The sequence below is a fragment of the Bubalus kerabau genome, chromosome 16 (assembly GCF_029407905.1).
Source record: "Bubalus kerabau isolate K-KA32 ecotype Philippines breed swamp buffalo chromosome 16, PCC_UOA_SB_1v2, whole genome shotgun sequence".
NCBI classification, from domain to species: Eukaryota; Metazoa; Chordata; class Mammalia; order Artiodactyla; family Bovidae; genus Bubalus; species Bubalus kerabau.
The window spans coordinates 5,923,163-5,944,773 of NC_073639.1; the positions used below are offsets into that span (position 1 = coordinate 5,923,163).

The 21,611-nt window shown below is 37.4% G+C and overlaps 1 protein-coding gene across 1 annotated transcript in view; it reads left to right on the top strand.

Moving 5' to 3' along the window:
* TLL1 (tolloid like 1) overlaps nucleotides 1–20,940 on the top strand; it is a 253,615-nt gene extending 232,675 nt beyond the window's left edge. Inside the window, exons 19-20 of the mRNA XM_055550796.1 lie at nucleotides 6,239–6,452; nucleotides 20,660–20,940. Of these exons, the coding sequence (XP_055406771.1) occupies nucleotides 6,239–6,452; nucleotides 20,660–20,940 (495 nt within the window). The remainder of the gene's footprint in view (nucleotides 1–6,238; nucleotides 6,453–20,659) is intronic.
* The last annotated feature ends 671 nt before the right edge of the window (nucleotides 20,941–21,611 follow it).

Genomic DNA, 21,611 nt, shown 5'->3' on the forward strand with positions numbered 1-21,611 from the left:
GTCCCAGGGCAGGGTTTGACCTACTGTGACAGATTAGGACCACAGGTTATAGGACTGTGAGTTTCTGGCATCTGTTCTCTGCTCTCTGAGAGGTAGAGCTGGGCCCTGGCCCTCTGCTGGGCAGGGCTGTGTGCAGAGGTGGCTGTGGGTTCAGGAAGTCTTTAAGCACCCTGTGTGCTGACGGGTGGAGCCAGTCAACATATTAATGGACATAGTTGTGTCCCAGTAAAAGTTTAATTATAAAAAATCAGGCTTCAAGTCAGATTTCTTCTGTGGGACTTAGTTTGCTGACCTGAGTTAAGAAATTCACATATAAAAAAGTTTGAAATGTAATTATCAGTTTTTGTCCTCATTTCCCCTGAAAATCACAGAGGGTGGAAGAATTTGGCTTTACTTTCTATGGTAGGCAGAATGATGCTCCCCATCCTCCAAAGATCACCATCTCCTAATTCTCAGAACTTTTGCATACATTATCTTACATGGCAAAAGGCACTGTGGTTAAATCAAGGGTCGTCAAATGAAAAGATTATCCTGCAATATCTAGATGGGCTTGAAGTAATCTTAAGGGTCCTTACAAGAGGCAGCCAAGTGTTATACTGTTGGATCTGAAGATGGAGGAAGCAAACATGAGCCAAGAAATGAGGGAAGCCTTTAGATGCTGAAGAAAATCAAAGGAAACAGATTCACACCAAAGACCCCTAGAAGCAGCACAGTGCTTCCTCACCCACTTTAGACCGCTGACTTCCACGGTTCTAGAGCAATGTAAGTGTATTGCATTGAGCAACTAAGTGTGCCATAATTTCCTGGAGCAAATTTGCTGGAGGAAACGAATATATTTGCCTTGTTTTTGGAGTTTGTATTTGTGTGTGTGTGTGTGTGTTAATCATTAAATGCTAACTGCATCATAATAGTTTTAAAGTTAAAATAAATAAATTTATATTTAAAAAAAAGTAAAAGAAACCTTGGCTGAAAGGTACTTGGAAAAAGTCTCCCTATTAAAAAAGGGATAAAGTTCTGAATGAATAAAGGGGTAGTGTTCTATCATTCCTGGCTTTACCATGTCTTTGTTCTAAAAGTCTCTCTCTACTGATTATTAAATTTTTGGTACTTTTCATATTCCAAATTACTCTACATTTAAAAAAAATTTTAAACAGCTGAAAAAAGATCTAGGCATAGGATCACATAGCAATAGGCTAATATACCATTTTAATTTTATGTATTGTATCCTAGCTTTGCTAAGTTATATAGTTGTAGTTTACAGCTTCATATGTGGGATATTTGGAAAACTAAACACTCACAGTGATATAGAATTCTCCACCATAAATCTGTTATAAGTGTATTTGATCACTGTTGTCAGAAGACCGGAGTTTGAATTCAGTTGTGCCATTGTTTTCCAGTGGCCTCTAATTCTTCCAATATCTTGAGGAAAACCAAATGATAGTTCTCATCAAAGGCAGGAAAATGCAAAGGATGGATAGAACCAGGGAGGTCTGAATCTCATCTCACAACTGCTCACATTGTATCAGTCTCTTTAATTCTCTAAGTTTGTAGTCACCCTGGCTAAATTTTATTTCCACATTAAGCACTATTATTTTATTATCTTGTCCTCTCTGAGTGTATGTAGAGACTTTGAATGGCCTTATCTTTTAGCTAGTGCTTGTATTTTCAGTAAAAGTACCTCTGGTGGTAGTTTAGTCTCTAGATTGTGTCCAACTCTTGCTACCCCATGGACTGTAGCCCACCAGGTTCTTCTGTCCAGGAGATTTTTCAGACAAGAATACTTTTTCAGGCAAAAGTACCTCTTTGTTGTTGTTGTTGTTCAATCACTCATTTATTCCAACTCTTTGTGACCCCATGGACTGCAGCACACCAGGCCTCCCTGTCCATCACTAACTCCTAGAATTTACCCAAACTCATGTCCATTGAGTTGGTGATGCCATCCAACCATCTCATCCTCAGTCATCCCCTTCTCCTCCTGCCTTCAATCTTTCCCAGCATCAGGGTCTTTTCTAATGAGTTAGCTTTGTATCAGGTGGCTAAAGTATGGGAGCTTCAGCATCAGTTCTTCTAAAGAATATTCAGGATTGATTTCCTTTAGGATTGCCTGGTTTGTTCTCCTTGCAGTCCAAGGGACTCTCAAGAGTCTTCTCTAACACCACAGTTCAAAAGCACCAGTTCTCCCGTGCTTAGCCTTCTTTATTGTCCAACTCTCACATTCATACAAGACTATTGGAAAAAAACCATAGTTTTGATTATACGGACATTTGTTGGCAAAATAATGTGCATGTGCAAGGGCTGTATATGGAAGCTTGGCTGGAAGCTAGGAAGGTAGATTAGGCTTGCTTGAATGTTCCAAAAAAGCACAGTTATTCTTTCCAGAGCTTAAAATGAAAGGTTAATTTTGTTTCTTTTGAATGATTCTCTTTAAATGATTTAGAATTTCTTACTAGAATGTACTGTCATTCACTCATTTTGGTCTCTCTAAAACATCGATCATTAACCTTAAAACCATAGAAGTATAATAATGGAGTGAATAAGGTTTAAATGTTTGAATACCAAACTGTCTTGTAAAGTCTGAGTGCAGATGCTTAAGAAAGGTATTTAAAATTCCCCCAAAATGAGGGCAGTGTTTCAGCAGAAATCAGAGTTCTTTATAGCTGCACACATCAAATTTTCTGTCCTGTCTTCATTGTAAATTTGAAGGACTTGGGGGGGATTTTTTTTTGAGAATCTTCAGGAGATTTTTGGAGAGCCTTAGGGAGGCACACTTCTATGGCATTGATTCCTGGTGACTGGAAATGTTCACATTCTGCATCATTTAGACATTGAGATCCATGCTTCAGAATGTGTGATAGAATAAAACAATAAATTCTGTATCTTCCTTTACCTTTGGGGACTCTAAAGTTAGTTTTTAAAGATTTTCCATTTTTCCATGGACTCTTATGATACCATTCTATGGCCTAGAAATATTTCATATTAAGGCAAAGTCACTATATATGGCGTGTACTGGTGGCTCAGAGGTTAAATCGTCTGCCTGCAATGTGGGAGACCTGGGTTCGATCCCTGGGTCAGGAAGATCCCCTGGAGAAGGAAATGGCAACCCACTCCAGTATTCTTGCCTGGAGAATCCCATGGACAGAGAAGTCTGGTGGGCTACAGTCCAGGGAGTTGCAAAGAGTCGGACACGACTGAGTGACTTAACTTTCACTTTCACTTTTTCACTATATATGGAGATGTCTCTACATGTATGTCTCTAACATATTACAGGGCAGATTTATGAGATCTCAGCATGTGAATTAGTCACATTTTGCTTGTGTGTGGTAAAGCATTTGGGTTAAGCTGGCTTCTACAAAAGGACCACCCATTCTTAGCAACTGACCTTACAAGCTGCTATTAATTCCAAGGGGAAAATTAATCAATACTTTAATGAATGAGAGTTATTTGCATTACTGAAAATGTATCAGCTACACAAACTGCTTGATGTGACTCTTACAAAATCAGTCTGATTCTGTTAGTAATTTGATAAAAACCTGGAGTCAGTTGGTTCCAGATCAAGTGTCAGCGTAGTCCCTAGCCCACTAATTCAATGCCACCTTCTGTGGTATTACTCTGTTCTGTAAAACAGATGTTATGATTTACTCCAGACATCCTGCATTTCATTAGAGATTGAAGTAGCCCATTGGTTATCTCATTCACTTCATGTTCAATGAACCAATCAATGGATTAAACTCGTGTGGTCTGTAGATTCTGATCCTATTGTTAACTTTTACTTATAGGATAAGCTTTAGAATGTCGTTACTCCCATCATGCTTAAAGTTTTCTCTTCTACACAGTGGGTTTCTCTGCTCTTTATATTTATAGATGAATGCTTCTAAAGTCCATTCCAATGAGACAATTATTCAACATGCAACAGTTTTCAGATGTTATTTCTCTTTATACAATATTTTTCTTAGTATTTAAAAGTTTGGTTTCATATTTAGCTAAAAAAATAAATAAATAAACAACCCTCTGGATGAAGTTAAGCTGATTTTCTCTTATTGTTTTATTAAGAGTTACAAACTGATATTGAGACTGTTTATATATACACAAAGATAATAGAAACTGACTGACTACCCTCTTATGAGAGGCAGAAAACCAGAAGTTTTGGGTTGCCATGTCCTTGGTGTTTCCATTCATGGGATTGACCATAAACATGGTTTAGGTAGTTAGATAGATAATTGGACAGACTTATCCAGACATCCAGCCAACAGTCCATTCAGGGTTTTCTATTTTCCAAGCACTGTGTTTCTACTCTGTTTCATTCTCTGCAATTAGATTACAGAGATTAATATGTGACAAATCCTTCAGTGGCGCACACTTTGAATGTTGTGCTTCAAATTAAATAAACTGCTAAAAGTCTTCTTGTTCACTATATTTTTCTGCACTGTTTTTTTCCAGTGAGATTCTTTGTGCTGTATTTAATCCTTTGTGTACTATCCGGTGTTATTGGATGAATGAAATGATTATTTCCTTTTACTCATAATAATTATAACAAATAGAGATTCACTAACACTTATTGGTTATAACATTTTAATTTATATTTTTAAGTAAGGCACAGTGGAATGAGACATAAAAGATCAGCTGTCTTCCTTTTCTTTTGTCTCTTCACTCTTTTCTCCTACTCCCTAATTATTTAAATCACTTCCTTCATTTCTTACCTTACTCTTTTAAAGATAGAAGTGATATCAAGTGGTAGTGTGGAACAGAATACATAAATGTGGTCATCACTGAGGGAGACCCAAGTTCAAGTCACTTTTTTCTTTGAAAAATATAAAATTGTGTTTTCAATCGAGAATTATGATCCCTTCACAAAATTGCATTTAAAAATATTCATATAAAACATTTATGTGCAAAATTTTATGCTGCAGGGATTGTAGCAAAATTAATGCATTTTCAAGCTTATTTCATATTTTCTCCAAATTATTTTTTAGGTTTGCTCTTTGCACTTAGGTAGGAGTAATGGTTTATTTCTTGAACGCATGAAGAGGAAATGAAAAAGCTTTAATTGGCAGTCACAAATAACCTAGAATTCCTAGAATTATTAATAGTTTGGACAATTATTATTTTCAGCCCATCTCAATTAAACACTCTGTTGTTGAATTTAATATTAAATATTTAATAAACTTTTAAGAATTTGTAACACTTACACATAAAAAAGCATACTAAAATTTGTAACACTCCAAATATTAAAATAAGTGTAATAAGCCTCTGAAAAGTTAATTAAAAATAATCTATCTTGAAGACATATTGTTATTTTCTAATAATATGGGTTGTAAGATCTAAATAAATATATGATGAAAAACCCCTTTATGTATTCTATTAAGGTTTACTGTATTTAATTTTTGTGAAAATACTTACTTTTAAAATTATGAGATTTTCTTTTTATTTTAAATGCTCAATGGTATGATGATGTTCAACAGTTTATGATCATCAACACCAGAAGGAATCACATTTTAAATATAACTTTTTAAAATTTTCTAATACATTAAGAATAAATTCAGAATAAAATATCATTTTGCTATTATAATCTGTCTAATTTCTGGAGTAGACTTAATTGCAATAGTAGAATTAGTTGCAATAGTCAAATAGAATTTCACGTGATATTATTGCATTGTTTTCCTCATTATGTCTTCCTAGACTTTATATTCTACTGATTTCACACCCCTTTTCAGTAATGTGCTAGATGGATTAAATCATTTGCAAACCCTGAACATATTTTTTCGATTAATTAATTAATTTTAATTGGAAGATAATTACTTTTCAATACTTTGTTAGTTTTTGCCATACATCAACACAAATTGGTCACAGGTATATATGTGTCCCCCCCATCCTGAGGCCCCTTCCCACCTCCCTCCCTACCCTATCCCTCTAGGTTGTCCCAGAGCACCAGCTTTGGGTGCCCTGCTTCATGCATGGAAGTTACACTGGTCATCTATTTTACATATGGTAATATGCAAGTTTCAATGCTATTCTCTCAAATCTTCCCACCCTTGCCATTTCCCACTGAGTTCAAAAGTCTGTTCTTTACATCTGTGTCTCCTTTGCTGTCTTGCATGTAGGATTATCAGTACTGTCTTTTTAAATTCCTTATATATGCATTAATATACAATATTTGTCTTTCTCTTTCTGCTGCAAAGAAAAGAACCCATTTTGAGTGATATGTGGCTTTATACATTTTCTTTTTTTTCTTTCTCAATAGGCCTTTACTGAATTTGAGATTGAGCAGCATCAAGAATGTGCTTATGATCACTTGGAAGTATTTGATGGAGAAACAGAAAAATCACCAGTTCTTGGACGACTGTGTGGGAACAAGATACCAGAGCCCCTTGTGGCTACTGGAAATAACATGTTTGTTCGGTTTGTCTCTGATGCATCTGTTCAAAGAAAAGGTTTTCAAGCCACACATTCTACAGGTGAGTAAATTAGGTGATGCTTCTCTTTTCTGAGTAAGTACCAAGTTTCTCTTCTAGTGAAGGCAGGGTATTTCTAACAGGATCAAAAGAAATCCGACTGAAACATTGTATGAAATATTTGAGAACCATGTAGCAACCTATCTAAACATCCTTGTAATTGTTGTTTAGTCACCAAGTTGTGCCCTACTCTTTGTGACCCCATGGTCTCCTCTGTCCATGGGATTTTCCAGGCAAGAATACTGGAGTGGGTTGCCATTTTCTTCTCCAGGGGATATTCTCACCCCAGGGATGGAACCCACATCTCCTGCCTTGGAAGGCAGCTTCTTTACTGCTGAGGCAAAAGGGAAGTCCTATCTTTGTAGCTCAATATTAAACTAAGATCATGGCATCTGGTCCCATTATTTCATGGCAAATAGATGGGGAAACAATGGAAACAGTGACAGACTTTATCTTCTTGGGCTCCAAAATCACTGCAGATGGTGACTGCAGCCATGAAATGAAAAGATGCTTGCACCTTGGAAGAAGAGCTATGACCAACCTAAATAGCATATTAAAAAGCAGAGACATCACTTTGCCTACAAAGGTCCATCTAGTCAAAACTATGGTTTTTCTAGTAGTCATGTATGATTGTGAGAGTTGGATTGTAAAGAAAGCTGAGCACTGAAGAATTGATGCTTTTGAACTGTGGTGCTGGAGAAGACTCTTGAGAGTCCCTTGGACTCCAAGGAGATCAAACCAGTCAATCCTAAAGGAAATCAGTTCTGAATATTTATTGGAAGGACTGATGCTGAAGCAGAAGCTCCAATACTGTGGCCACCTTATGGGAAGAACTGATTCAATGGAAAAGACCCTGATGCTGGGAAAGATTGAGGGCAGGAGAAGGGGACGACAGAGCATGAGAAGGTTGGATTGAATCACTGACTCAATGGACATGAGTTTGAGCAAGCTCCAGGAGTTGGTGAAGGACAGGGAAGCCTGGAGTGCTGCAGTCCATGATGTTGCAAAGAGTCATACACAACTGAGCTACTGAACTGAAACTGGAACTGGATCTTTGTAGCTGTTGCACTAATTAAAAGAAACACAGTAATTTGATCTGATTCATAATCAAGAACTGAGCTGTCAAGGAAGCCCCGAAGATCAAGAAAACTATCTCTTAATATTTATAAGGTGTATTCCATGTTAATTTTGGCAATCTGATTTATGTATTTAATAGATAGAATCTGTAGCTTGAAACTGAAAATTTTTGTTTTTGCTAAAATCCTACATGATTAGCTAACTTTCATATTAATATTTTTATAAAATGTGGTATGATCAAGAAGAACTACCTTAAATATTTATATGGTATATTCTATGTTAACTTTAGAAATTCAATTTTTATGTTATATTTAACAGATAGAAATCTATAGCTAGAAATTCAAAAATTTTGTTATTGCTAAAATCCTAATGAGTGACTAAAAGTTTTTGCTTTACCTATTAGCTAACTTTCACATTAATATATTTTTGTGATTCAAATTTTGAATTCAACTCTCTGTTTACAGAGCCTACCTTTTCCTCTTTTGTTTGGTATGCAATACATCTTTTTCCTAACCCTAATCCCTAATTTAACCCTTACAGGTTACAGCAATAATGGAAGTTTTTAAGAAATAAAATATAATTTAGACAATGAAAAATTGTAGGCAAAAATGTAAAATAACTTTTAATTTGGAGCAAATTTAACAATATATTCCGTTAAGTGCAGTGAGTGTCCTTTAAAATCCTTCAGTTGAAATATACACTCGCTGAAGTCGCTCAGCTTATAGCGACACCTGGTGCCAGGCTCAGTGCGTTCACTGCTGAGACCCCAGGAGAGATCTGCCGCTTCTGTCGTGTCCAGCGCTTTGCCACAGCACTCCACTCCAGTACCCTTGCCTGGAAAATCCCATGGATGGAGGAGCCTGGTGGGCTGCAGTCCATGGGGTCGCTAAGAGTCGGACAGGACTGAGCGACTTCACTTTCACTTTTGACTTTCACGCATTGGAGAAGGAAATGGCAACCCACTCCAGTGTTCTTGCCTGGAGAATCCCAGGGACGGGGGAGCCTGGTGGGCTGCCGTCTATGGGGTCGCACAGAGTCGGACACGACTGAAGCGACTTAGCAGCAGCAGCACCGTAGCCAGGGGATTCTCCAGGCAAGAATACTGGAGTGGGTTTCCGTGCCCTCCTCCACGGGATCTTCCCGACCCAGGGATTGAACCCCAGTCTCTGACATCTACTGCTTTGGCAGGCAGGTTCTTTACCACAGTGCTACCTCTTGGTGTAAAAAAAACAGTCTACAAATTAATCCATAAAAAAAAATTAGTGCAGTAATGTTTGTCATGCTCTCTTGATTATTGTTTTCTTTCACTTTTATTCTATTTTAGAAATAATAACTTTATTCTATTGTTTAATTTTATTTTCCGCTCTAGTATATTCTGCTATGAGCAGATTTATATTGAAGTCTATATATGTATTTGTGAGAAAGTGGATTTTATCTGATTTATGCTAGTAATGACTGGACTCAAAAATAATACAATGTCATTATTTCTCATCATTAATATAAATATTCTGGTTTGAGAAAAATCTTTCATGGATTAAGAATATTCCATATTAATGAACTTTTTATGCCTTTGACATTTACTCTTTAAATACTTCTCTGATAACTTATCACATGTTGAAGGAATAGAAAAATTGAAATCTCATTACTTGATCAATATTTTTCTGACATCATAGTGTTAATGGCATAATTTTTTAAATAATCCTGGCTGTCACAGTTTCTAAGAATGGAATGTAAAAATATGCTTCAAAACTCTTGAAACAGCTGATAGAGTATCTTCAGTTTACTCACCTATAAATTCCTCTTCAGTTCAGTTTAGTCGCTCAGTCGTGTCCGACTCTTTGCGACCCCATGAATTGCATCACGCCAGGCCTCCCTGTCCATCACCAACTCCCAGAGTTCACCAAAACTCTTGTCCATCGAGTCAATGATGCCATCCAGCCATCTCATCCTCAGTTGTCCCCTTCTCCTCCTGCCGCCAATCCCTCCCAGCATCAGTCTTTTACAATGAGTCAACTCTTTGCATGAGGTGGCCAAAGTATTGGAGTTTCAGCTTTAGCATCAGTCACTTTCTTTTATAGTTTCTCTTTTTATCTTTACCTTTACCTTAAACTTCAAGTTTTCTTGCAACTATAAAACTCCATGACTCCTTAATTTACATGGCTTCTGCTATAGACGCTATTTCTGTGTATGTATTACCATTAAGAATTCATTGGTAGGCTCTAATTACATTATCACAGAGATCATATATTGAAATCCAATGGTATATGTAGCATGCACTTGATATTTCAGGCACATACATACACTTAACAACTACGTACACTGAGCTCTCAAAAGAGCTATGTGATGTAGGAATTATCTTTATCTTCAGATAAAGAAATTTAAAATCTGAGACATTAATGTGCAACAATTTCTAAAATTCAAACCTGGGATTTCATCCTAATTCTGATTGTGTCCAAAGCTCATGTACTTTCTACTATGGTATATTTTCTCTAAACATAACCATTTTGGACTAGGAAGAAAACCAATACAAAACTGGATAACTGTTAATTGAAACAATATGTAGAGATTGAATGCTTCCTTATAGAAATGCTCTGTCCAAAGTAACCAACAGACTAGTTTCATTTTACTTTACTGTTCATTCCATATCCATTCAAATACCCATGTAAGCAGCCTCACTATTATTTTGTAGGCAAAACATGCCTTGGATATTGTTTGATTCAGTCCTGTCATCTCAGAAATGAGGCTTCTGAGGCTAAAACTTAATGACAACCAAAGTAGCACAAAAAAATAACAGCTGGAACTAGAATCCTCTCCCAACTTCTACTTACTTGTGCTCTTGTCAAAATTTTTGGCATTATCTGTTTCTTTCTCTTCTTCATGTGTAAATTGTTACTGTCACTTAACTAGTTATCTTGGAATTTTTGGGATAGATTTGTTTTTCACTGGTACTCTCAAGTAGCTATACAAACTGAAATATTATGTACTGCTTATTATTTATTCCTTTGAAAGCTTTCTCTTTAACAAGTTTATTTATTCCATAGTCTTTCATCAGATATTTATTTGGTACTTTAAATAGACACTGTAGAGTATTAATAATTCATAGCAAAACAAATGGGAATTTTATGGGAACTTATGAGAAAATAATAAGAGACCCCGGTTCGATTCCTGGGTTAGGAAGATCCACCAGAGAAGGAATAGGCTTTCCACTCCAGTATTTTGGGGCTTCCCTTGTGGCTCAGCTGGTGAAGAATCTGCCTGCAATGCAGGAGACCTGGGTTTGATCCCTGGGTTGGGAAGATCTCCTGGAGAAGGAAAAGACTACCCACTCCAGTATTCTGGCCTGGAGAATTCCATGGACCATGTAGTCCAGGGTTGAAAGAGTCAGACACGACTGAGCGACTTTCACTTCATTTCATGAGAAAACAGGGGCTTCCCTGGTGGCTCAGCATAAAGAATCTGCCTGCCAATGCAGGAGATGCAAGTTTGATCCCTGGGTCAGAAATACACCCTGGAGAAGGAAATGGCAACCCACTCCAGTATTCTTGCCTGGAGAATCCCATGGACAGAGGAACCTGGTGTACTATAGTCCATGGGGTAGCAAAGAGTTGGACACAATTTAGCAACTAAACAACATGAATAATGACAATGAGAAAATAGAAGCAATATCTACCTTTTGACAGCTATAGCCTGAGAAGTTAAATTTAAGATTTGCGGTGGGTTTTTGTTAAGACAGTCAAGTCCAATACTGCTGCTGCTGCAAAGTCACTTCAGTCATGTCCTACTCTGTGCGACCCCAGAGATGGCAGCCCACCAGGCTCCCCCATCCCTGGGATTCTCCAGGCAAGAACACTGGGGCGGGTTGCCATTTCCTTCTCCAATGCATGAAAGTGAAAAGTGAAAGTGAAGTGCTCAGTCGTGTCCGACTCCTAGCGACCCCACGGACTGCAGCCTACCAGGCTCCTCCGTCCATGGGATTTTCCAGGCAAAAAGAGTATTGGAGTGGGGTGAAGTCCAATACTACATTTGTTAAATTTGCTAAATGTATAAGGCATTTATTCATTATTTACTGCTTTCTAGAATGCATGTAATTATTATTAATGGGCCCTGAAGTATACATTTTAATTTGCTTGAACATATTTATATTTCTATATACAATTTTAATTATATCCACAAGGAAAGTTTCTAACACTATGAATTTTGAAATTAGGTGAATATAAATATTAATGTTGCTTTATGGTTTTCCCTTTTTTTTCTTTTTACAAGTAATACATTCCAAATCCGTGGGAAATGGACTTTATTGAAAAAGGTGCCATTTTCCTCTGAAGGTGGGTTCAAATTCTAAGTCCAAATTTATTTTAATCAGGTAAAAGAAATGGTATTATTAAATAAACTATTGAAGAAAAAAATTCTTTAATTAAAAAAAGTATCCTGTGTATTCTCTCAGAAGATAAGGCTATAGTACAGGAAAAGAGGAAAAGTGTGGAAGAAAATATTGTAAAACACTGCATGTCTGGCAGGACATTTTTCTGCAGCATAAAGCATCATCATAATTGTCAATGACATTTAAAAATTAAATAATATACTATTCAGCACCTTTGAAATTATGTTGATAAAACTAAATTAAATTATAGTTCTATGCCTACTAAAAGCATTTATTGGTCAGATTACAGGCCCTCCTAGGAACTTTACCAGGAAATAAACAAATGTCTTTCCAAATTAAAATTATGGTCACCCTTTCTGAAACAATTTAGGTCAGTCTTAATTGTAGTTTAAGTCACTTGAGTATTGTCATTTTCTAGAAGTTTTCAGTAAAATCAAATAATGAAGTTTTCAGTAGAATCAGATAATCTGAATCTCACATTTCACATTCACAAGGGCTTTGTTAAGTCTCTTTTTCCCATTTTGTTCAAATACTTCATTTCCTTCTTGACTTCTGTTCTGAACTAGGTCCCTCAGAGAATTGTTTCCTCTGGATCCTGGTTTGTTTTGCTAACTTGTTTCTCCAAAGTAGGCATACAGAAGCCAGCACCTCTCCCACAGTTCACCTCTTCCTGCGCTGTGGAATAAAAGTAATGCAAGTACTGACAAGTGTAAACAAAACAAATCACTCAATTATATCAAACTTTGAGAATAAAGCAAATTTATTAAGTATTTGTAAATGGAATTACATTGATTTATACATTTATATAATGAATTCAGAAATATTGTCACAAAATATTTTACTGGCCTTCAAAAAGATAATTCTTCATTTCTGAAAACAGATTAATAGTGCTTTAAATTGTTTTTCAAGTTTTCTGGCTTTTCTTTTCATACCTGAGTGGATCCCTAGAAGTACAGATGATGGCATTTAGATGTTCTCGCTGGAAAATAATAAAATGATGGTAGTGTATTCTTAGGTGGCTTTTCCTGCGTGCCAGGTATCTTTCAATAATTTCACATATATTTCAATAATTTCACATGTATTAGCCTACAGCTCCAGAGATGGCAATGGCACCCCACTCCAGTACTCTTGCCTGAAAAATTCCATGGATGGAGGAGCCTGGAAGGCCGCAGTCCATGGGGTCGCTGAGGGTCGGACACGACTGAGCGACTTCACTTTCACTTTTCACTTTCCTGCATTGGAGAAGGAAACGGCAACCCACTCCAGTGTCCTTGCCTGGAGAATCCCAGGGATGGGGAAGCCTGGTGGGCTGCCGTCTATGGGGTCACACAGAGTCGGACACGATTGAAGTAACTTAGCAGCAGCAGCAGCAGCCTATAGCTCTTCACCTAGATCCTATCAGTTGAGTACTGTGTATGATCCCTACTTTAGAAATGAACTGGGGGACAAAATCCCACAGCTGATGACTAGTAGAATTCAGATTTGTATCCAGGCCATGTGGCTGTAGAGTTCTGTCACAGGGAGAGGACAATAATTCTTGGAGTTAGGGATAAGAGACCCACCATTGTGGAAAAGGAAGGATGCTTAGTTTCCAGTCTGTGGGACTTAAGAGATAGTTCCCAAGACTGATCAGATTTCCAGCTTTCCAGAGAGAGTGGTTATAAGCACACATGGGACCTATATCAATCGATTGTGCAAGACACTCGTCCTACAAACTGGAAGACAAAGGGACATTTATTTATTTATTTTTATTTAATTTTAATTATTTTTAATTGGAGTATAATTACTTTACAATGTTGTGTTGGTTTCTGCCATATATCAATATGAATCAGCCATAGGTTATGTATACTAAGTCCCCTCCCTCTCGAACATCCCCTCCATCTCCCACCCCATCCTACCTTCTAGGTTGTCACAGTGTACCAGTTTAGGACTCTCTGCATCATACAGCAAAGTTCCACTGGCTATATAATTTTATATATAGTAATGTATATATTTCAATGTTTCTCTCAATTTGTCCCAAACTCCCCTTCCTCCTCTGTGTCCACCAGTCAGTTTTCTATGTCTGCATCTCCATTGCTGCCCTGCAGACAGTTTCATCAGTACTATCTTTCTAGATTCTATATATATGTGTTAGAATACAATATTTGTTTTTCTCTTTATGACTTTACTCTCTATAGTAAGCTCTAGGTTCATCCACATTATTAGAACTGAGTCAAATGTGTTCCTTATTATGGCTAAGTAATATTTCATTGTGTATTAATAGTACCACAGCTTCTTTATCCATTCATCTGCCAGTGGACATCTAGATTGTTCCATGTCCTAGCTATTGTAAATAGTGCTGCAATGAACAGTAGGGTACATGTGCCTTTTTCAATTATGGTTTCCTCTGAGTATATATGCCCAGTAGTGGGATTGTTGGATCATGTGGTAGTTTGATTCCTAGTTTGTTAAAGGAATCTCTACACTATTCTCCATAGTGGTTATAGATCAGTTTGCATTCCCACCAACAGTGCAAGAAGGTTCCCTTTTCTGCACACTTTCTCCAGCATTTATTGTTTATAGATATTTTCATGATTGTCATTCTGACCAGTGTGAGATGATACCTCATGGCAATTTTGATTTGTATTTCTCTAATAATGAGCCATGTTGAGCATCTTTTCATGTGTTTTTAGCCATCTGTATGTCTTCTTTGGAGAAATATCTGTTTAGGTCTTCTGCCCACTTTTGATTGGGTTGTTTGTTTTTCTGGTATTGAGCTGAATGAGCTGCTTGTAAACTTTGGAGATTAATTCTCTGTCAGTTGTTTTGTTTGCTGTTTTTTCTCCCATTCTGAGGGTGGTCTTTTCGCCTTGTTTATAGATTCCTTCACTGTGCAAAAGCTTTTACGTTTAATTGAATTTCATTTATTTATTTTTGTTTTTGCTTCCATTACTGTAGGATATGGTCATAGAGGATCTTGCTATGATTTATGTCAAAGAGTATTCTGCTTATATTTTCCTCTAAGAGTTTTATAATTTCTGGTCTTACATTTAGGTATTTAACCCATTTTGAATTTATTTTTGTGTATGGTGTTAGGAAGTGTTCTAATTTCATTCTTTTATACATAGTTGTTATCATTTAACATGATGTGGAAGGCATTCTCATGACTGAAACACTAGTTGGAATTTTTTTGCATCTATAGTCACACCAAGGTCTCTGAATGTGCAGTTGTATGTAGCAATGCCCAGAGTTTTGGCTGAACCTACTTGTATTCAGACACATCTGAATAGGGTTCCATCTTGGGGATTCAGAAATATTTTGTTAGTTAAAATCACCAAGCCACAATGTGGGTAAACCATATACCAATCTGAAAAAATCTAAGTAAGAGTTTTAGCTGTCCTAATTCACCCTCACATGGTGCTGCCAAGGACTGTCTGTCACAGAAGACCACATCAGGGTTAAAATTGTGTTTCAATAACCATTGGTTTATCTGTCCAAATCTTTGTATTTTTGTTTCTGTTCTCTCCCAACTCATCCCACTTTTCTGGGGACTTCCCTGGTTTCATAATGAAATTTCTGCTTCCCCAGTAACCTCTCAGTCATTGCAAATAAGGGCAGAATGAAACTCTAATTTCTCATGGCACTTTTCATATCACTTCCTTTTTCTCCCTATGCCTAGTCATGCTTATATGTTGGTTGGAGGAGACTGTAGGCATCCTCTACTTTTATCTACTCTCTGTTGTAGTTCAGTCACTAAGTCATGTCTGACTCTGTGAACCCATGGACTGCAGCATGCTAGGCTCTTCTGTTCTCCACCATCTCCTGGAGTTTGCTCAAACTGATGTTCATTGAGTCAGCGATGTTATCTAACTATCTCATCCTCTGCCACCCTCGTCTTTTTTTGCCTGCATTCTTTTCCAGCATCATGGTCTTTTCCAATGAGTCAGCTTTTCACATCACGTGGCCAAAGTACTGTAGCTTCAGCTTCAGCATCATCACTTCCAATGAATATATGGGCTGATTTCAATTAGATAGATTGGTTTGATCTCCTTGCTGTCCAAGGGACACTCAAGAGTCTTCTCCAACACCACAGTTTGAAAACATCAATCCTTTGGCCTTCTTTATGGTTCAATTCTCACATCTGTACATGACTACTGGAAAAACCATAGGTTTGACTATAAGGACATTTGTTGGCAAAGTAATGTCTCTGCTTTTTAATATGCTTTTCTTCCAAGGAGCAAGTGTCTTTTCATTTCATGGCTGCAGTCACCATCTGCAGTTATTTTGGAGTCCAAGAAAATAAAATCTGTCACTGTTTCCATTTTTCCCCCCATCTATTTGCCATAAAGTGATGGGACCACATGCCATGATCTTAGTTTTTTGAATGTTGATTTTCAAGCCAGCTTTTTCACTTTCTTCTTTCACTCTCATTAAGAGATTCTTTAGTACCCTTTCAGTTCAGTTCAGTCACTCAGTTGTGTCCAACTCTTTGCGACCTCATGGACTGCAGCAGGCCAGGGTTCCCTAGCCATCACAAACTCCCGGAGTTTACTCAAACCCATTTCCATTGAGTCAGTGATGCCATCCAACCATCTCATCCTCCATCGTCCCCTTTTCCTCCCACCTTCAAACTTTCCCAGTATCAGGGTTTTTTCCAATGAGTCAGTTCTTCACATCAGGTGGCCAAATATTGGAGTTTCAGCTTCAGCATCGGTCCTTCCAATGAATAATCAGGACTGATTTTCTTTAGGATAGACCGGCTGGATCTCCTTGCTGTACAAGGGACTCTCAAGAGTCTTCTTCAACACCACAGTTCAAAAGCATCAATTCTTCAGTGCTCAATTTTCTTTATATTCCAACTCTCCCATCCATACAGGACTACTGGAAAAACCATAGCTTTGACTAGATGGACCTTTGTCAGCAAAGTAATGTCTCTGCTTTTTAATACGCTATCTACTTTGGTCATAGCTTTTCTTCCAAGGTGCAAGCATCTTTTCATTTCATGGCTGCAGTCACCATCTGCAGTGATTTTGGAGCCTGAAAAAATAAAGTCTCTCACTGTTTCCATTGTTTCCCCATCTATTTGCCATGAATTAATGGGACCAGATGCCATGATCTTAGTTTTCTGAATGTTGAGTTTTAAGCCAACTTTTTCACTCTCCTCTTTCACTTTCATCAAGAGGCTCTTTAGTTCCCCTTTGCTTTCTGCCATAAGAGTTGTTTCATCTGCATAGCTGAAATTGTTGATATTTCTGCCAGAAGTCTTGATTCCAGCTTGTGATTCATCCAGCCCAGGATTTCACATGATGTACTCTGCCTATAAGTTAAATAAGCAGGGTGATAATATACAGCCTTGATATACTCCTTTCCTAATTTTGAACCAGTCTATTGTTCCATGTCTGATTCCAACTGTTGCTTCTTGATCTGCATACAGGTTTCTCAGGAGACAGGTAAGGTGGTCTGTTACTCCCATTTCTTTAAGAATTTACCACAGTTTGTTGTGATCCACACATCCAAAGGTTTTAGTGTAGTCAGTTAAGCAGAAGTAGATGTTTTTATGGAACTCCCTTGCTTTCTCCATGATCCAAAGAAGGTTGACAATTTGATCTCTGGTTCCTCTATGTGTTTTCTAAACCCAACTTGTACATCTGAAAAGTCTCAGTTCATGTACTCCTGAAACCTAACTTGAAGAATTTTGAGCATAACCTTGCTAGCATATGACATGAGCACAAGTTTACAGTACTTTGAACATTCATTTCCTCTCTAGTCATTGTAAAATTTGGGGGCCCAGGCTACAAAGAGTAATTTTTGAGAACTTTTATTCTCTAAAATACATTAACTGTAAATTTTATACAGGTATATATTATATTTGTTATATTTACCTCTAATGACAGAAGTAGTAACTGGTAAATCATATGTTTATTAAAATCTCTCTGAAAAAGCTGTGAAAGAGCATTTTTTTTTGTTTGTTAAACACAAAAAATATGATTCATAATGTTCTGGAACTACAAGATTAACTACAATTTATGAGGGGTGTACGTTATTCCAAATCAAGTTAGATAAGTAGTTCAACCTAAGTAAAGTAATCCTGGTCTGTATATTCTACGTAAAGAGTTCTATATGGCACATATACACATACAGGATTTTTATATTGTTCACTTTTTTCAGTTATTTCTTATTACTTTGGCTTCTGGGTTCTTAAAATATTAAGATTTAACTTGAACACTGACCTTCTTGTCCTTGAAAACAGTTATTTAAGAGTGAAAACAATATAATGTATAACAATAAAAAATATTCATTGAGAGCTACTATAAGTTGTTTTTCAGTCACTCAATCGTGTCTGACTCTGTGACCCCAGGGACTGCAGCACACCAGGCTTCCTTGTCTTTCACTATCTCCCAGAGTTTGCCCTAACTCACGTCCATTGAAAGATATACCCATGTATGTGAATGCAGAGTTCCAAAGAATAACAAGGAGAGATAAGAAAGCCTTCTTAAATGAACAATGCAAAGAAATAGAGGAAAACAATAGAATGGGAATGACTAGAGACTACTTGAAGAAAATTAGAGATCCCAAGGGAACATTTCATGCAAAGATAGGCTCAATAAAGAACAGAAACAATATGATTCTAACAGAAGCAGAAGATATTAGGAAGAAGTGGCAAGAATACACAGAACTATAGAAAAAAGGTCTTCATGACCTGGACAGCCATTATGGTGTGATCACTCACCTAGAGCCAGAAATCCTAGAGTGTAAAGTTAAGTGGCCCTTAGGAAGCATTACTACAAACAAAACTAGTGGAGGTGATGGAATCCCATCTAGGCTATTTCAAATCCTAAAAGATGATGCTGTAAAAGTGCTGCACTCAGTATGTCAGCAAATTTGGGAAACTCAGCAATGGGCTCAGGACAGGAAAAGGTCAGGTTTCATTTCAATCCCAAAGAAAGACCATGACAAAGAATGTTCAAACTACCTCACAATTGCACTCACTTTACATGCTAGCAAAGTAATGTTCAAAATCCTCCAAGCTAGGCCTTAACAGTACGTGAACCAAGAAATTCCAGATGTACAAGCTGGATTTAGAAAAGGCAGAGGAACAGAGGTCAAATTGCCGACATCCATTGGATCATAGAAAAAGCAAGGGAATTCCAGAAAAATATCTGCTTCATTGATTATGATAAAGTCTTTGCATGGATCACAACAAACTGTGGAAAGTTCTTAAAGAGATGGGAATATCAGACCACCTTACCTTCCTCCTGAAAAACCTGTATGCAGGTTGAGAAGCAGCAGTTGGAACCAGACATGGAACAACAGTTTGGTTCAAATTTGGAAAGAAGTCAAAACTGTATATTGTCACCCTGCTTATTTAACTTATATGCAGAGTACATCATGCAAAATGCCCAGACTGGATGAAGCACAAGCTGGAATCAAGAATGCCAGGAGGAATATCAATAACCTCAGATATGCAGATGACACTACCCTAATGGCAGAAAGCAAAGGGGAACTAAAGAGCTTCTTGATGAAGGTAAAAGAGGAGAGTGGAAAAGCTGGCTTGAAAATCCAGCATTCATAAAACTAAGATCATGGCATCCAATTCCATCATTTCATGCAAATAGATGGGGAAAAAATGGAAAGTGACAGGTTTTATTTTCTTGGACTCTAAGATAACTGCAGATGGTAATAGCAGGGATGAAATTAAAAGATGCGTGCTCCTTGGAAGAAAAGCTGTGACCAACCTAGACAGTGTATTAATAAACAGAGACATCACTTTGCTAACAAAGTTTCATATAGTCAAAGTTATGGTTTTTCCAGTAGTCATGTACAGATGTCAGAGTTGGACCATAAAGAAGTCTGAGCAGTGAGAAATTAATGTTTTTGAATTGTGGTGCTAGAGAAGACTCTTGAGAGTCCCTTGGCAGCAAGGAGATCAAACCAGTAAATCCTGAAGGAAGTCAACCCTGAATATTCATTGGAACTACTGATGCTAAAACTGAAGCTCCAATACTTTGGCCATCTGATGGGAAGACCTGACTTATTGGAAAAGACCCTGATGCTGGGAAAGATTGAAGGTAGGAGGAGAAAGGGGTGACAGTGGATGAGATGATTGGATGGCATCATTGATTTAATGGATGTGAGTTTAAGCAAACTCCAGAAGATAGTGAAGGACAGGGAAGACTGGCATGTTGCAATCCATGGGTGTGCAAAGTCAGACATGATGAGAGAATGAACAACAAGAAATGTCCATTGAGTTGGTGATGCCATCCAACCATCTCATCCTCTGCTGCCCACTTTTTCTCCTGCCTTCAGTCTTGCCCAACATCAGAGTCTTTTCCAATGAGACGGCTCTTCACATCACGTGGCCAAAGCACTGGAGTTTCAACTTCAGCATTCAGGGTTGATTTCCTTTAGGACTGACTGGTTACTCTATGGCAGGTACTGTTTTAAGCGATTTTCATGTGTTAATTAAATCCTTAAAGCCTGCTAAGATTGGTACTATTGTTCTCATCTGCACTTTACCTTATGTATCAGAGAAGCGATGTCACTTATCCAAAGTCACTGAACTAGTAAGTGTGAAGCTGAAATACCAAACCCAGCCTACCAAACCTAGGGCCTATCAATATTCACTACATCATTGGAATCTTCAAATATGGGAAGCATAACTGACCATGGAAATGAATACAGAAGTTAGAGAGTGGTTATACTACACTAAAAGAGAAATTGGAGTTGTTAAAGCTCATTGAGCTCACTTATCTCATTTTTATTCCTTGGGCAGAGTGTGGTGGCAGACTGAAAGTGGAATCAAAACCCAGAGATCTGTACTCACATGCTCAGTTTGGTGATAACAACTACCCAGGACAAGTTGATTGTGAATGGCTCTTAGTGTCAGAACGGGGCTCTCGACTCGAATTATCCTTCCAGATTTTTGAAGTGGAAGAAGAAGCTGACTGTGGCTATGACTACGTTGAGCTCTTTGATGGTCTTGATTCAACAGCAGTGGGGCTTGGTCGATTCTGTGGATCAGGGGTAAATACAGTACCAACAGGATACCATTGACATGATAAAAATACCTATAAATTGGTGAATCGATATATGTAAGATGTGTAAGTCAGCAATGCTTTTACAAAAAAAATGTGACATCATATTATTAATGGCTTGATAAGTTATAACGTGTCTCTTCCCTTCCCTATTGCTACTGAATTGCTCAATAACATCAAACAAGACAGATGAATTCAGTAACTATAATTGTTGTTACTGTCCACATTCTAACTTTTTTAATTCGTGCTTTTAATTGTGCACAAAATATTTAATTATCTAAAAGCAATATATCTTAACACACACCATGACAGTTTTGCAAACTTCTAAATTAAAGCATAGAAGAAAAGAATATGCACAATTCAAATTGAGATCCCCCTCTCAACCACATATCTGATAAGTGGCAGGATCTGCCACCAGCGTGGAGGTTTAGCTTATTGAATGTTGCTCCACTGCAGTGTGCACAGGACACAGTACCAAAAACAGGTTAGAGGGCATCAACATGACACATAAGAAAAAGGAAAGCTTAAGGTTTTCTCAATGCTTTCCCCCCAGGATTCAGCACATTAATATCAAATGTTCTTCTGAATACATATTTTGTTCTAAAGCTTTAGTTCCATTTTTCAAATGTCTAACAATAACTGTTATTTAAATAATACTGAATTTGAATAATATTGAACTCCTGTCCAAAT